At 49.0% G+C, this 17,813-nt stretch overlaps 1 protein-coding gene across 1 annotated transcript in view; it reads right to left on the reverse strand.

Annotated features, from left to right (window-relative positions):
• Positions 1-1,552: 1,552 nt before the first annotated feature.
• Positions 1,553-17,813, reverse strand: part of nop2 (NOP2 nucleolar protein homolog (yeast)) — a 52,122-nt gene continuing 35,861 nt past the window's right edge. Inside the window, exons 13-16 of the mRNA XM_073036713.1 lie at positions 3,168-3,257; positions 2,771-2,893; positions 2,587-2,684; positions 1,553-1,966 (exon numbers count right to left, since the gene is read on the reverse strand). Coding sequence (XP_072892814.1) covers positions 1,621-1,966; positions 2,587-2,684; positions 2,771-2,893; positions 3,168-3,257 — 657 coding nt within the window. The 3' untranslated portion in view covers positions 1,553-1,620. The remainder of the gene's footprint in view (positions 1,967-2,586; positions 2,685-2,770; positions 2,894-3,167; positions 3,258-17,813) is intronic.

The following is a 17,813-nucleotide window of genomic DNA, read 5'->3' on the forward strand; positions in this document are numbered from 1 at the left end:
GGCCACATCCAAATTAATGCTGACTATGCTTCTCTTGTGGGAGCTGCCCGCCACAAACCGGAGGAAGTGTTGAGAAGCTGGAAATCCAGAGAAGCTGCTGGAGTGATGTCTCCGGTCAGCGTGTTTGCCGAGGCTCGTTCTCAAACTGCACGTACGCTACACTACCCTGAGAAATCCCATTTCTAGCAGCACTTACGGGGAGACACACAGGGATTTGTGAAAAATATACGTACGCAAAGGAAGAGGCTCGGGAGTCTCCGGTCCCACCACCACCAGGTTCAGGGACAGTTATCACCCCCAACTCACCTCAATGCTGAACGGATTCCACAACCTACGGACTCGCGTTCCCGGAATTATTTATTTGTCTGTCTATTCGTGGACTGTTATTTCATGTGTCTGCACAGCTTGTCCTTTGCCTGGCTAGCTGTCTGTTGACTCTATTGTATTGCTCTGCTCTGGGAATGCCTGGTACGTGGTGACAGCACGCGTGAGCTCGCTTCGAACTTTGAAACCGCGAAGGCGGTCACACACGCGCTCGTGGCTCTTTGTCGCAGCGAGTCAGTGGAATCCCCACCCCCCACCCCGATCGCGTCGGAGGGTGGATTTGAGGAAGGAGGACAGAGAGGCAGAACGGGATTTTGAAAGTCGCTCATGGGACAGTCTGTGCCCGTGACGATGCTGTGAGACCGTTCTCCATTGCCACTGGAAGCTCCAGACCGTGGCCGATTAAATCAGTCTCGGATAACCCCTCTCCTCGCCTGCCATTCCTACAGCTGGTCTACTCTCTATAGATACCCCTTCGCTCACCTCTGATACCCCCCTCCCTCCACTGTGCCCCACGCCCCCACCTAACCCCAGCCGCACCTACCTATTTAACTGCGGAGACCCTCTCACCCCCTTCCCTGCTCCCGCCCCAGGCCTCAGGACCTGCCAATCACCTCCCCACTGGCTCCCCTGCCATCAGATTCCTCCTCCATGCCGTTGCCAGTTCCCCCTCATCGCCTCTCACACAATACCCCCACCACCCGCCAGCCCGTGCTCTTTCCCGCCCCCTCACCCCCACCAGAATTTATTATTCAGGATTCTGCAGCCCCCCCATCCCCAACCACCCCCCCCCCGAGCTCCTGCAATCTGCTGCTCTTCAACCCCGCTCTCTCCTCCATCCTCTCCCCTCTCTTCTCCCACTTTACCTGACCCTCATTCACCCTCCGCCTCCGCTCCCCCCCCCCCCACCCGTCCTAGGGCTGGGTTCCACCTTGCCAGCTCCTGGCCACTCCTATGCAACCTTGCTTGGTTTAAACTGGGCTTGTTACTGACACACACACACACACAAACACCTCGACCCTGTATGTCAACCGTCCTCCTCCTCCTCCTGGGGACACTGAATACCATCAAGTGGGGCCATACTGCCTTGATCTGGACTCTGACACCTGGCAGATCATTCCTACCCCCTCACAAGGGTAGCAACCGCTGGGAGTCGATTCCTACCCCCCCCCCCCCCCCCACAAAGACCTCTCGCCCGCTACCCGCAGACGAGTGCAGACACAGCAAGGAAAAGTGACCGATATTTATTGGATAGAAAGACAGACTCCCAAGCCGGCACTGCAGCCACCCCTCCCCTCACAAAGCCTTCTTCCTCCTGAATTTCGCCTTCATCTTGCGTAACTGGAGGGCCTTCTGCATCCTGGACGCCGCGCCCATCCTCTGGCGGGGTCGCCCGCTGGCCGGCGCCCTCCGTTTCTGGGGCACGGGGCTCGCTGATGCGGGCTGTTCTGCTGGCATGGACGGGGCCTGTGCCCCGGCGGGGGAGGGGGCAGGGGCAGGGGCGGGGGCGGGGGCGGGGGCCGACGGCAGCGAGTTGGCAAACTTGCGGAGCTTGGCCACGAAGAAGCCGTCCATGTTGTGCGTGTGCGGGTAGAAGCGGCGGCAGAGCTTGAGGGACGGGTGAAACCGGCGCTCCCGGAACCTGAGGGGGGCAACGACAGGAGAGGCAGAGCGGTCAGTCACAGCAGAACTGGACCCCCGGCGTAGACACTGACTAGAAGGGAAGAGTTAAACACTGGGCGAGACGAGGGTAAATGCAGACCAGGGAGGGGGTTAAACAGACCAGAGGAGGGGAGTTGTTGAACACAGGCCAGGGAGGGGCTGGTTGAAAGAACAGAAGTGGGGTAAATGCAGACTGGGAGTGGGGGTAAACACAGACCCACTAAGCAGACCGGGGGGTAAATGCAGTCACAGTAAACAGAATGAGGGGTGAACACAGACCCAGTAAACAGACAGAGGGGTAAATACAGACCCAGAATATAGACAGTGCTAACAGACCCAGGGGTAAATACAGCCCCAGTAAACAGAATGAGGGGTAAACACAGACCCAGTAAACAGACAGAGGGGTAAATACAGACCCAGAATACAGACAGTGCTAACAGACCCAGTAAACAGAATGAGGGGTAAACGCAGACCCAGTAAACAGACAGAGGGGTAAATACAGACCCAGAATACAGACAGTGCTAACAGACCCAGGGGTAAATACAGCCCCAGTAAACAGACCGAGGGGTAAACGCAGACCAAGGGGAAAGCGGGCCTTACTTTGTGAATCCTTCCACGCCGAACTCCAGACCAGTGGATACAAGCTTTACGTTGCGTTTCTTCAAAGCGTAGTCCACAACCCACTCGTTCTCCTCGACCTGTGAGACAGAGAGGGAGTCAGGGTGGAAGGGCGAGCAGAGCTAGCTCGGGCTGCCCTGGCCGGGTCCCTGCGGCACAAACTCACCGTGACGGAACAGGTAGAGTAGACGAGGTAACCGCCCGTTTGGGAGTTCGCATCCACAGAGTCGATGGCCGAGAGCAGCAGCTGCTTCTGGAGCTGAGCACACTTCTTAATGTCAACGTCCTCCTGTGGGGGAGTGGCAGAGTCAGTGTGGGCAAGGGAGGGTGAGGCGAGGCGAGAGGGGGCAGAGCAGAGCGAGAGGAGAGGGGCGGTGGGGAGAGAGGAAGGGCATGTCAGGGCGAGCGAGAGGGGAAAGGTGGAGGGAAAGGGGATGGAGGAGGCATGAAGGGGGAAGGAGCAGGAAAGAATAGAGTGAATATGGGGGGGGGGGGGTGACAGGGAGGAAGACGAGGTCACGGGCCCGTGTTTGATGGTCCAGCGTACGCGGGGCTCCACACACCTTGTTGGTCTTGACAGTGGGATCCTTCGAGATGACACCGGTCCCGCTGCAGGGTGCGTCCAGCAGTACGCGGTCAAATCCCCCCATCACCTGGGCAAACAGGGCAGAGTGAGTCACCCCACCACACACCCACCAAACCCAGCCAGTGGTGAGTCAGTGCTGGCTTTACCCTCCCGATCACTGTCCCAGACTTTGGGTTTGGGGAGAGTTTAAATCAGTCCCCAGATCATGCTCCCTTTCCCTGTTCCAGCGACCCCAGAGTCAGGGAGGGAGGGGGTGAATCAGCCCAGGTTTACTGTCCCCCACCCGGGTCCCTGTACCCGATGGCAGTAACCGAAACGCTCCCGCGCACAGAGCCTGCGTTGCCAAACTTCCCGTCTGTGTTACTCTGGATTTCCAACCTCTGCAGGATCTCTCGCGTTCATAAAGAGGAATTACGAAGTTTTGATCCAGCTTTAGAGGAGAATTCGGCCGAGGCCCATCGCATCTGCTCCAGCATTTAATCGTGGCTGATCCATTTTCCCTCTCAGCCCCCCGATCTCCTGCCTTCTCCCCGTATCCCTTCACACCCTGACTAACCAGGAATCTATCAGCCTCTGCCTTAAATACACCCAAAGACTTGGAATCCAGAGCCACCCGTGGCAACGAAATCCACAGATTCACCACCCTCTGGCTAACAAAAATCCCTCCTCATCTCCGTTCTAAAACGGGCCGGCACGGTAGCGTAGTGGTGAGAACAACGCTCTACAGTGCCAGCAACCCGGGTTCAATTCCCGCCCCTGCTCGCGAGGAGTTTGGACGTTCTCTCCCTGGGACCGCGTGGGCTTCCATTTTCATTTTTAGAATCTTTTTATTTGCACATAATCTTCTACAGCTATAAAACGATACAAAACTTCAACAAATTGATATATACACAATTAATAAAGCTGAAGAGAAAAAAGCTGATCGTAATAAAATGAGAATGAAAAGAAAAAATTTTTATATAAGGAAAAAAACAGAGAACCCCAACTAAAAAAAAACCCCACTAACTACAAAACAGGGAAAAAACCCATTAGGAATCAACCCCCGGAGCAATATGTCTTACCATTATATATATAAAAAGAATCATCAACCGCCAATTCATGTTTATACAGAATAAGATTGGAAGGAAACCATATAAAATAATTCAAATTAAATGATAAAATTTGGCAAAAGAGCCCCATCTTCTCTCAAAATCGAATCGAGACCGCGTGGGTTTCCCCCCACAGCCCAGAAACGTACCCGGTTGGTAGGTTAATTGGTCATTGCAAATTGTCCCGTGAGGACTGATTCGTGTCTCGGAGTATTCCATAGTGGACGCCCCTCCACTCTGAGGCCGTGCCCTCTGGTCTGAGACTCTCCCCCCATAGGATATGTCCTCTCTACCCCCACTCTGTCCAGGCCTTTCAATGAGGTCACCCCTCATTCTTCTGAACTCCAGTTAGCAGAGGCCCAGAGCCAAACACTCTTCACACTGGGAGTCACTTTCACGCACCTCCTTTGAACCGTCTCCAGTTTCAGCACGTCCTTTCTACGATAAGCGGCCCAAACCTGCTCATAAAATTCCAACTGTGGCCTCACCAGTGCTTTACAAAGTATCAACGTTACATCCTTGCTTTTGTATTCCAGTCCTCTCAAAACGAATACTGACATTAAATTTGGCTTCTGCACCAGACTCAGCCTGCAAATTAACCTTCAGGGAATCCTGCACAAGGACCCCCAAGTTCCTTTGCACCTCAGATTTTTGAATTTTCTCTCCATTTAGAAAGGAGTCTTCCATTTTATTTCTTCTGCCAAGGTGCAGGACCCATACACTACCCAACACTGTATTCCATTTCTTTTCCCATATCTCCTATCTGTCTAACTCCTTCTGTGGACAGGGCCAACGAACTTAACCCGTTCTCCAACAGATTTGACACTGTGGCCTCTGCCCATCCCCCACACAATTCATCTGTTGTCGGCCCCCAACCAACACATACTCCACTCTCCCCTCCTACCCCTCCTCACAGCCCCCCACCTTGCTCTCATGAATACACCCCTCCCACACCTGAAACCACCACGGTGGGCTTCACAGCTGAGAAGACAGCTGAAACGTCTCCACCCAAGCAAGGCTGCAGGCCCGGATGGTGTCAGCCCCAGGGTGCTCAAAGCCTGTGCCCCCCAGCTATGTGGAGTACTTCACCATGTCTTCAACCTGAGCCTGAGTCTCCAGAGGGTTCCTGTGCTGTGGAAGACGTCCTGTCTCGTCCCTGTACCGAAGTTTTCTGATTTCCAATATACCGAAGTTTTCATAAGTTTTCTGATGACTCAGCCATAGTTGGATGCATCAGCAAGGGAGATGAGGCTGAGTACAGGACTACGGTGGGAAACTTTGTCACATGGTGTGAGCAGAATCATCTGCAGATTAATGTGAAAGAGACTAAGGAGCTGGTGGTGGACCTGAGGAGGGCCAAGGCACCGGTGACCCCTGTTTCCATCCAAGGGGTCAGTGTGGACATGGTGGAGGATTACAAATACCTGGGGATACGAATTGACAATAAACTGGACTGGTCAAAGAACACTAATGCTGTCTACAAGAAGGGTCAGAGCCGTCTCTACTTCCTGAGGAGACTGAGGTCCTTTAAAATCTGCCGGACGATGCTGAGGATGTTCTACGAGGCTGTGGTAGCCAGTGCTATCGTGTTTGCTGTTGTGTGCTGGGGCAGCAGGCTGAGGGTAGCGGACACCAACAGAATCAACAAACTCATACGTAAGGCCAGAGATGTTGTGGAGGTGGAAATGGACACTCTGACGGTGGTGTCTGAAAAGAGGATGCTGTCCAAGTTGCATGCCATCTTGGACAATGTTTCCCATCCACTCCAAAATGTACTGGTTAGGCACAGGAGTACATTCAGCCAGAGACTCATTCCACCGAGATGTAACACTGAGCATCATAGGAAGTCATTCCTGCCTGTGGCCATCAAACTTTACAACTCCTCCCTCGGAGTGTCAGACACCCTGAGCCAATAGGCTGGTCCTGGACTTATTTCCACTTGGCATAATGAACTTATTATTATTTAATTATTCATGGTTTTATATTGCTATATTTCTACACTATTCTTGGTTAGTGCGACTGTAACGAAAGCCAATTTCCCTCGGGATCAATAAAGCATGTCTGTCTGTCTGTATTGGAGAATAAAGTTGCAACGTTTGCTGTGTGGCCAGCCTTGTGTTTGCTATTTGCTATGTATCCAATTTACTGTCCAGAATGTGATCTCTGTATTGTCTCTGTACTATTGAACACATCAGTGCCTTGAGAATGTAGCTAACAGTGAAAGTAAGCAGGTAGAGATAACGGTGGTAGACGGGATCGTGGAGTGGTGTGATGGTATGGGGACCAGTCAAAGCCGGGAAGGGGGACACGTGTTCCAGGGAGTAGACTAGAGCAAGTATGGGCTACTGAGCAGAAATATTGGTGGCGAATCAAGAAGCTAATGTGCTGGTGATAAGCGTTGCAAGCGGATAGGGTTTGAGATAGGAGACGGGGTATGCTAATGTAACTGAGATAGGAGACGGGGTATGCTAATGTAACTGAGATAGGGGACGGGGTATGCTAATGTAACTGAGATAGGGGACGGGGTATGCTAATGTAACTGAGATAGGGGACGGGGTATGCTAATGTAACTGAGATAGGGGACGGGGTATGCTAATGTAACTGAGATAGGGGACGGGGTATGCTAATGTAACTGAGATAGGGGACGGGGTATGCTAATGTAACTGAGATAGGAGACGGTGTATGCTAATGTAACTGAGATAGGGGACGGGGTATGCTAATGTAACTGAGATAGGGGACGGGGTATGCTAATGTAACTGAGATAGGAGACGGGGTATGCTAATGTAACTGAGATAGGGGACGGGGTATGCTAATGTAACTGAGATAGGAGACGGGGTATGCTAATGTAACTGAGATAGGGGACGGGGTATGCTAATGTAACTGAGATAGGAGACGGGGTATGCTAATGTAACTGAGATAGGAGACGGGGTATGCTAATGTAACTGAGATAAGGAGACGGGGTATGCTAATGTAACTGAGATAGGAGACGGGGTATGCTAATGTAACTGAGATAGGAGACGGGGTATGCTAATGTAACTGAGATAGGAGACGGGTTATGCTAATGTAACTGAGATAGGGGACGGGGTATGCTAATGTAACTGAGATAGGAGACGGGGTATGCTAATGTAACTGAGATAGGAGACGGGGTATGCTAATGTAACTGAGATAGGAGACGGGGTATGCTAATGTAACTGAGATAGGAGACGGGGTATGTTAATGTAACTGAGATAGGGGACGGGGTATGCTAATGTAACTGAGATAGGAGACGGGGTATGCTAATGTAACTGAGATAGGAGACGGGGTATGCTAATGTAACTGAGATAGGGGACGGGGTATGCTAATGTAACTGAGATAGGGGACGGGGTATGCTAATGTAACTGAGATAGGGGACGGGGTATGCTAATGTAACTGAGATAGGGGACGAGATATGCTAATGTAACTGAGATAGGGGACGGGGTATGCTAATGTAACTGAGATAGGGGACGGGGTATGCTAATGTAACTGAGATAGGGGACGGGGTATGCTAATGTAACTGAGATAGGAGACGGGGTATGATAATGTAACTGAGATAGGGGACGGGGTATGCTAATGTAACTGAGATAGGAGACGGGGTATGCTAATGTAACTGAGATAGGAGACGGGGTATGCTAATGTAACTGAGATAGGAGACGGGGTATGCTAATGTAACTGAGATAGGAGACGGGGTATGCTAATGTAACTGAGATAGGAGACGGGGTATGCTAATGTAACTGAGATAGGAGACGGGGTATGCAAATGTAACTGAGATAGGAGACGGGGTATGCTAATGTAACTGAGATAGGGGACGGGGTATGCTAATGTAACTGAGATAGGGGACGGGGTATGCTAATGTAACTGAGATAGGGGACGGGGTATGTTAATGTAACTGAGATAAGGGGACGAGGGTATGCTAATGTAACTGAGATAGGAGACGGGGTATGTTAATGTAACTGAGATAGGGGACGGGGTATGCTAATGTAACTGAGATAGGGGACGGGGTATGCTAATGTAACTGAGATAGGGGACGGGGTATGCTAATGTAACTGAGATAAGGGGACGAGGGTATGCTAATGTAACTGAGATAGGAGACGGGGTATGTTAATGTAACTGAGATAGGGGACGGGGTATGCTAATGTAACTGAGATAGGGGACGGGGTATGTTAATGTAACTGAGATAGGGGACGAGGGTATGCTAATGTAACTGAGATAGGAGACGGGGTATGTTAATGTAACTGAGATAGGAGACGGGGTATGCTAATGTAACTGAGATAGGGGACGGGGTATGCTAATGTAACTGAGATAGGGGACGGGGTATGCTAATGTAACTGAGATAGGGGACGGGGTATGCTAATGTAACTGAGATAGGGGACGGGGTATGCTAATGTAACTGAGATAGGGGACGGGGTATGCTAATGTAACTGAGATAGGGGACGGGGTATGCTAATGTAACTGAGATAGGAGACGGGGTATGCTAATGTAACTGAGATAGGAGACGGGGTATGCTAATGTAACTGAGATAGGAGACGGGGTATGCTAATGTAACTGAGATAGGAGACGGGTTATGCTAATGTAACTGAGATAGGAGACGGGGTATGCTAATGTAACTGAGATAGGGGACGGGGTATGCTAATGTAACTGAGATAGGGGACGGGGTATGCTAATGTAACTGAGATAGGAGACAGGGTATGCTAATGTAACTGAGATAGGGGACGGGGTATGCTAATGTAACTGAGATAGGGGACGGGGTATGCTAATGTAACTGAGATAGGGGACGGGGTATGCTAATGTAACTGAGATAGGGGACGGGGTATGCTAATGTAACTGAGATAGGAGACGGGGTATGCTAATGTAACTGAGATAGGGGACGGGGTATGCTAATGTAACTGAGATAGGAGACGGGGTATGCTAATGTAACTGAGATAGGGGACGGGGTATGCTAATGTAACTGAGATAGGGGACGGGGTATGCTAATGTAACTGAGATAGGGGACGGGGTATGCTAATGTAACTGAGATAGGAGACGGGGTATGCTAATGTAACTGAGATAGGGGACGGGGTATGCTAATGTAACTGAGATAGGGGCCGGGGTATGCTAATGTAACTGAGATAGGAGACGGGGTATGCTAATGTAACTGAGATAGGGGACGGGGTATGCTAATGTAACTGAGATAGGGGACGGGGTATGCTAATGTAACTGAGATATGGGACGGGGTATGCTAATGTAACTGAGATAGGAGACGGGGTATGCTAATGTAACTGAGATAGGAGACGGGGTATGTTAATGTAACTGAGATAGGGGACGGGGTATGCTAATGTAACTGAGATAGGAGACGGGGTATGCTAATGTAACTGAGATAGGAGACGGGGTATGCTAATGTAACTGAGATAGGGGACGGGGTATGCTAATGTAACTGAGATAGGGGACGGGGTATGCTAATGTAACTGAGATAGGGGACGGGGTATGCTAATGTAACTGAGATAGGAGACGGGGTATGCTAATGTAACTGAGATAGGGGACGGGGTATGCTAATGTAACTGAGATAGGGGATGGGGTATGCTAATGTAACTGAGATAGGAGACGGGGTATGCTAATGTAACTGAGATAGGAGACGGGGTATGCTAATGTAACTGAGATAAGGAGACGGGGTATGCTAATGTAACTGAGATAGGAGACGGGGTATGCTAATGTAACTGAGATAGGAGACGGGTTATGCTAATGTAACTGAGATAGGGGACGGGGTATGCTAATGTAACTGAGATAGGAGACGGGGTATGCTAATGTAACTGAGATAGGAGACGGGGTATGCTAATGTAACTGAGATAGGAGACGGGGTATGCTAATGTAACTGAGATAGGAGACGGGGTATGTTAATGTAACTGAGATAGGGGACGGGGTATGCTAAAGTAACTGAGATAGGAGACGGGGTATGCTAATGTAACTGAGATAGGAGACGGGGTATGCTAATGTAACTGAGATAGGGGACGGGGTATGCTAATGTAACTGAGATAGGGGACGGGGTATGCTAATGTAACTGAGATAGGGGACGGGGTATGCTAATGTAACTGAGATAGGAGACGGGATATGCTAATGTAACTGAGATAGGGGACGGGGTATGCTAATGTAACTGAGATAGGGGACGGGGTATGCTAATGTAACTGAGATAGGGGACGGGGTATGCTAATGTAACTGAGATAGGAGACGGGGTATGATAATGTAACTGAGATAGGGGACGGGGTATGCTAATGTAACTGAGATAGGAGACGGGGTATGCTAATGTAACTGAGATAGGAGACGGGGTATGCTAATGTAACTGAGATAGGAGACGGGGTATGCTAATGTAACTGAGATAGGAGACGGGGTATGCTAATGTAACTGAGATAGGAGACGGGGTATGCTAATGTAACTGAGATAGGAGACGGGGTATGCAAATGTAACTGAGATAGGAGACGGGGTATGCTAATGTAACTGAGATAGGGGACGGGGTATGCTAATGTAACTGAGATAGGGGACGGGGTATGCTAATGTAACTGAGATAGGGGACAGGGTATGTTAATGTAACTGAGATAAGGGGACGAGGGTATGCTAATGTAACTGAGATAGGAGACGGGGTATGTTAATGTAACTGAGATAGGGGACGGGGTATGCTAATGTAACTGAGATAGGGGACGGGGTATGCTAATGTAACTGAGATAGGGGACGGGGTATGCTAATGTAACTGAGATAAGGGGACGAGGGTATGCTAATGTAACTGAGATAGGAGACGGGGTATGTTAATGTAACTGAGATAGGGGACGGGGTATGCTAATGTAACTGAGATAGGGGACGGGGTATGTTAATGTAACTGAGATAGGGGACGAGGGTATGCTAATGTAACTGAGATAGGAGACGGGGTATGTTAATGTAACTGAGATAGGAGACGGGGTATGCTAATGTAACTGAGATAGGGGACGGGGTATGCTAATGTAACTGAGATAGGGGACGGGGTATGCTAATGTAACTGAGATAGGGGACGGGGTATGCTAATGTAACTGAGATAGGAGACGGGGTATGCTAATGTAACTGAGATAGGGGACGGGGTATGCTAATGTAACTGAGATAGGGGACGGGGTATGCTAATGTAACTGAGATAGGGGACGGGGTATGCTAATGTAACTGAGATAGGGGACGGGGTATGCTAATGTAACTGAGATAGGGGACGGGGTATGCTAATGTAACTGAGATAGGGGACGGGGTATGCTAATGTAACTGAGATAGGAGACGGGGTATGCTAATGTAACTGAGATAGGAGACGGGGTATGCTAATGTAACTGAGATAGGAGACGGGGTATGCTAATGTAACTGAGATAGGAGACGGGTTATGCTAATGTAACTGAGATAGGAGACGGGGTATGCTAATGTAACTGAGATAGGGGACGGGGTATGCTAATGTAACTGAGATAGGGGACGGGGTATGCTAATGTAACTGAGATAGGAGACAGGGTATGCTAATGTAACTGAGATAGGGGACGGGGTATGCTAATGTAACTGAGATAGGGGACGGGGTATGCTAATGTAACTGAGATAGGGGACGGGGTATGCTAATGTAACTGAGATAGGGGACGGGGTATGCTAATGTAACTGAGATAGGAGACGGGGTATGCTAATGTAACTGAGATAGGGGACGGGGTATGCTAATGTAACTGAGATAGGAGACGGGGTATGCTAATGTAACTGAGATAGGGGACGGGGTATGCTAATGTAACTGAGATAGGGGACGGGGTATGCTAATGTAACTGAGATAGGAGACGGGGTATGCTAATGTAACTGAGATAGGGGACGGGGTATGCTAATGTAACTGAGATAGGGGACGGGGTATGCTAATGTAACTGAGATAGGGGACGGGGTATGCTAATGTAACTGAGATAGGGGACGGGGTATGCTAATGTAACTGAGATAGGGGACGGGGTATGCTAATGTAACTGATATAGGAGACGGGGTATGCTAATGTAACTGAGATAGGGGACGGGGTATGTTAATGTAACTGAGATAGGGGACGAGGGTATGCTAATGTAACTGAGATAGGAGACGGGGTATGTTAATGTAACTGAGATAGGGGACGGGGTATGCTAATGTAACTGAGATAGGAGACGGGGTATGCTAATGTAACTGAGATAGGGGACGGGGTATGCTAATGTAACTGAGATAGGGGACGGGGTATGCTAATGTAACTGAGATAGGAGACGGGGTATGCTAATGTAACTGAGATAGGAGACGGGGTATGCTAATGTAACTGAGATAGGAGACGGGGTATGCTAATGTAACTGAGATAGGAGACGGGGTATGCTAATGTAACTGAGATAGGAGACGGGTTATGCTAATGTAACTGAGATAGGAGACGGGTTATGCTAATGTAACTGAGATAGGAGACGGGGTATGCTAATGTAACTGAGATAGGGGACGGGGTATGCTAATGTAACTGAGATAGGGGACGGGGTATGCTAATGTAACTGAGATAGGAGACGGGGTATGCTAATGTAACTGAGATAGGGGACGGGGTATGCTAATGTAACTGAGATAGGGACGGGGTATGCTAATGTAACTGAGATAGGGGACGGGGTATGCTAATGTAACTGAGATAGGGGACGGGGTATGCTAATGTAACTGAGATAGGAGACGGGGTATGCTAATGAAACTGAGATAGGGGACGGGGTATGCTAATGTAACTGAGATAGGAGACGGGGTATGCTAATGTAACTGAGATAGGGGACGGGGTATGCTAATGTAACTGAGATAGGGGACGGGGTATGCTAATGTAACTGAGATAGGAGACGGGGTATGCTAATGTAACTGAGATAGGGAACGGGGTATGCTAATGTAACTGAGATAGGGGACGGTGTATGCTAATGTAACTGAGATAGGGGACGGTGTATGCTAATGTAACTGAGATAGGGGACGGGTATGCTAATGTAACTGAGATAGGGGACGGGGTATGCTAATGTAACTGAGATAGGGGACGGTGTATGCTAATGTAACTGAGATAGGGGACGGGGTATGCTAATGTAACTGAGATAGGGGACGGGGTATGCTAATGTAACTGAGATAGGGGACGGGGTATGCTAATGTAACTGAGATAGGAGACGGGGTATGCTAATGTAACTGAGATAGGAGACGGGGTATGCTAATGTAACTGAGATAGGAGACGGGGTATGCTAATGTAACTGAGATAGGAGACGGGGTATGCTAATGTAACTGAGATAGGAGACGGGGTATGCTAATGTAACTGAGATAGGAGACGGGGTATGCTAATGTAACTGAGATAGGGACGGGGTATGCTAATGTAACTGAGATAGGAGACGGGGTATGCTAATGTAACTGAGATAGGAGACGGGGTATGCTAATGTAACTGAGATAGGGGACGGGGTATGCTAATGTAACTGAGATAGGGAGACGGGGTATGCTAATGTAACTGAGATAGGGGACGGGGTATGCTAATGTAACTGAGATAGGGAGACGGGGTATGCTAATGTAACTGAGATAGGGGACGGGGTATGCTAATGTAACTGAGATAGGAGACGGGGTATGCTAATGTAACTGAGATAGGGGACGGGGTATGCTAATGTAACTGAGATAGGGGACGGGGTATGCTAATGTAACTGAGATAGGAGACGGGGTATGCTAATGTAACTGAGATAGGGGACGGGGTATGCTAATGTAACTGAGATAGGGGACGGGGTATGCTAATGTAACTGAGATAGGAGACGGGGTATGCTAATGTAACTGAGATAGGGGACGGGGTATGCTAATGTAACTGAGATAGGGGACGGGGTATGCTAATGTAACTGAGATAGGAGACGGGGTATGCTAATGTAACTGAGATAGGGGACGGGGTATGCTAATGTAACTGAGATAGGGGACGGGGTATGCTAATGTAACTGAGATAGGGGACGGGGTATGCTAATGTAACTGAGATAGGGGACGGGGTATGCTAATGTAACTGAGATAGGGGACGGGGTATGCTAATGTAACTGAGATAGGGACGGGGTATGCTAATGTAACTGAGATAGGGGACGGGGTATGCTAATGTAACTGAGATAGGAGACGGGGTATGCTAATGTAACTGAGATAGGAGACGGGGTATGCTAATGTAACTGAGATAGGGGACGGGGTATGCTAATGTAACTGAGATAGGGGACGGGGTATGCTAATGTAACTGAGATAGGAGACGGGGTATGCTAATGTAACTGAGATAGGAGACGGGGTATGCTAATGTAACTGAGATAGGAGGACGGGGTATGCTAATGTAACTGAGATAGGGGACGGGGTATGCTAATGTAACTGAGATAGGAGACGGGGTATGCTAATGTAACTGAGATAGGAGACGGGGTATGCTAATGTAACTGAGATAGGAGACGGGGTATGCTAATGTAACTGAGATAGGAGACGGGGTATGCTAATGTAACTGAGATAGGGGACGGGGTATGCTAATGTAACTGAGATAGGAGACGGGGTATGCTAATGTAACTGAGATAGGAGACGGGGTATGCTAATGTAACTGAGATAGGGGACGGGGTATGCTAATGTAACTGAGATAGGGGACGGGGTATGCTAATGTAACTGAGATAGGGGACGGGGTATGCTAATGTAACTGAGATAGGAGACGGGATATGCTAATGTAACTGAGATAGGGGACGGGGTATGCTAATGTAACTGAGATAGGGGACGGGGTATGCTAATGTAACTGAGATAGGGGACGGGGTATGCTAATGTAACTGAGATAGGAGACGGGGTATGATAATGTAACTGAGATAGGGGACGGGGTATGCTAATGTAACTGAGATAGGAGACGGGGTATGCTAATGTAACTGAGATAGGAGACGGGGTATGCTAATGTAACTGAGATAGGAGACGGGGTATGCTAATGTAACTGAGATAGGAGACGGGGTATGCTAATGTAACTGAGATAGGAGACGGGGTATGCTAATGTAACTGAGATAGGAGACGGGGTATGCAAATGTAACTGAGATAGGAGACGGGGTATGCTAATGTAACTGAGATAGGGGACGGGGTATGCTAATGTAACTGAGATAGGGGACGGGGTATGCTAATGTAACTGAGATAGGGGACGGGGTATGTTAATGTAACTGAGATAAGGGGACGAGGGTATGCTAATGTAACTGAGATAGGAGACGGGGTATGTTAATGTAACTGAGATAGGGGACGGGGTATGCTAATGTAACTGAGATAGGGGACGGGGTATGCTAATGTAACTGAGATAGGGGACGGGGTATGCTAATGTAACTGAGATAAGGGGACGAGGGTATGCTAATGTAACTGAGATAGGAGACGGGGTATGTTAATGTAACTGAGATAGGGGACGGGGTATGCTAATGTAACTGAGATAGGGGACGGGGTATGTTAATGTAACTGAGATAGGGGACGAGGGTATGCTAATGTAACTGAGATAGGAGACGGGGTATGTTAATGTAACTGAGATAGGAGACGGGGTATGCTAATGTAACTGAGATAGGGGACGGGGTATGCTAATGTAACTGAGATAGGGGACGGGGTATGCTAATGTAACTCAGATAGGGGACGGGGTATGCTAATGTAACTGAGATAGGGGACGGGGTATGCTAATGTAACTGAGATAGGGGACGGGGTATGCTAATGTAACTGAGATAGGGGACGGGGTATGCTAATGTAACTGAGATAGGAGACGGGGTATGCTAATGTAACTGAGATAGGAGACGGGGTATGCTAATGTAACTGAGATAGGAGACGGGTTATGCTAATGTAACTGAGATAGGAGACGGGGTATGCTAATGTAACTGAGATAGGGGACGGGGTATGCTAATGTAACTGAGATAGGGGACGGGGTATGCTAATGTAACTGAGATAGGAGACAGGGTATGCTAATGTAACTGAGATAGGGGACGGGGTATGCTAATGTAACTGAGATAGGGGACGGGGTATGCTAATGTAACTGAGATAGGGGACGGGGTATGCTAATGTAACTGAGATAGGGGACGGGGTATGCTAATGTAACTGAGATAGGAGACGGGGTATGCTAATGTAACTGAGATAGGGGACGGGGTATGCTAATGTAACTGAGATAGGAGACGGGGTATGCTAATGTAACTGAGATAGGGGACGGGGTATGCTAATGTAACTGAGATAGGGGACGGGGTATGCTAATGTAACTGAGATAGGGGACGGGGTATGCTAATGTAACTGAGATAGGAGACGGGGTATGCTAATGTAACTGAGATAGGGGACGGGGTATGCTAATGTAACTGAGATAGGGGACGGGGTATGCTAATGTAACTGAGATAGGAGACGGGGTATGCTAATGTAACTGAGATAGGGGACGGGGTATGCTAATGTAACTGAGATAGGGGACGGGGTATGCTAATGTAACTGAGATATGGGACGGGGTATGCTAATGTAACTGAGATAGGGGACGGGGTATGCTAATGTAACTGAGATAGGGGACGGGGTATGCTAATGTAACTGAGATAGGGGACGGGGTATGCTAATGTAACTGAGATAGGAGACGGGGTATGCTAATGTAACTGAGATAGGGGACGGGGTATGCTAATGTAACTGAGATAGGGGACGGGGTATGCTAATGTAACTGAGATAGGGGACGGGGTATGCTAATGTAACTGAGATAGGAGACGGGGTATGCTAATGTAACTGAGATAGGAGACGGGGTATGCTAATGTAACTGAGATAGGAGACGGGGTATGCTAATGTAACTGAGATAGGGGACGGGGTATGCTAATGTAACTGAGATAGGAGACGGGGTATGCTAATGTAACTGAGATAGGAGACGGGGTATGCTAATGTAAATGAGATAGGAGACGGGGTATGCTAATGTAACTGAGATAGGGGACGGGGTATGCTAATGTAACTGAGATAGGGGACGGGGTATGCTAATGTAACTGAGATAGGAGACGGGGTATGCTAATGTAACTGAGATAGGGGACGGGGTATGTTAATGTAACTGAGATAAGGGGACGAGGGTATGCTAATGTAACTGAGATAGGAGACGGGGTATGCTAATGTAACTGAGATAGGGGACGGGGTATGCTAATGTAACTGAGATAGGGGACGGGGTATGCTAATGTAACTGAGATAGGAGACGGGATATGCTAATGTAACTGAGATAGGAGACGGGGTATGCTAATGTAACTGAGATAGGGGACGGGGTATGCTAATGTAACTGAGATAGGGGACGGGGTATGCTAATGTAACTGAGATAGGAGACGGGGTATGCTAATGTAACTGAGATAGGGGACGGGGTATGCTAATGTAACTGAGATAGGGGACGGGGTATGCTAATGTAACTGAGATAGGAGACGGGGTATGCTAATGTAACTGAGATAGGGGACGGGGTATGCTAATGTAACTGAGATAGGGGACGGGGTATGCTAATGTAACTGAGATAGGGGACGGGGTATGCTAATGTAACTGAGATAGGGGACGGGGTATGCTAATGTAACTGAGATAGGGGACGGGGTATGCTAATGTAACTG

The sequence above is a fragment of the Hemitrygon akajei genome, unplaced genomic scaffold (assembly GCF_048418815.1).
Source record: "Hemitrygon akajei unplaced genomic scaffold, sHemAka1.3 Scf000063, whole genome shotgun sequence".
Taxonomy (NCBI): domain Eukaryota; kingdom Metazoa; phylum Chordata; class Chondrichthyes; order Myliobatiformes; family Dasyatidae; genus Hemitrygon; species Hemitrygon akajei.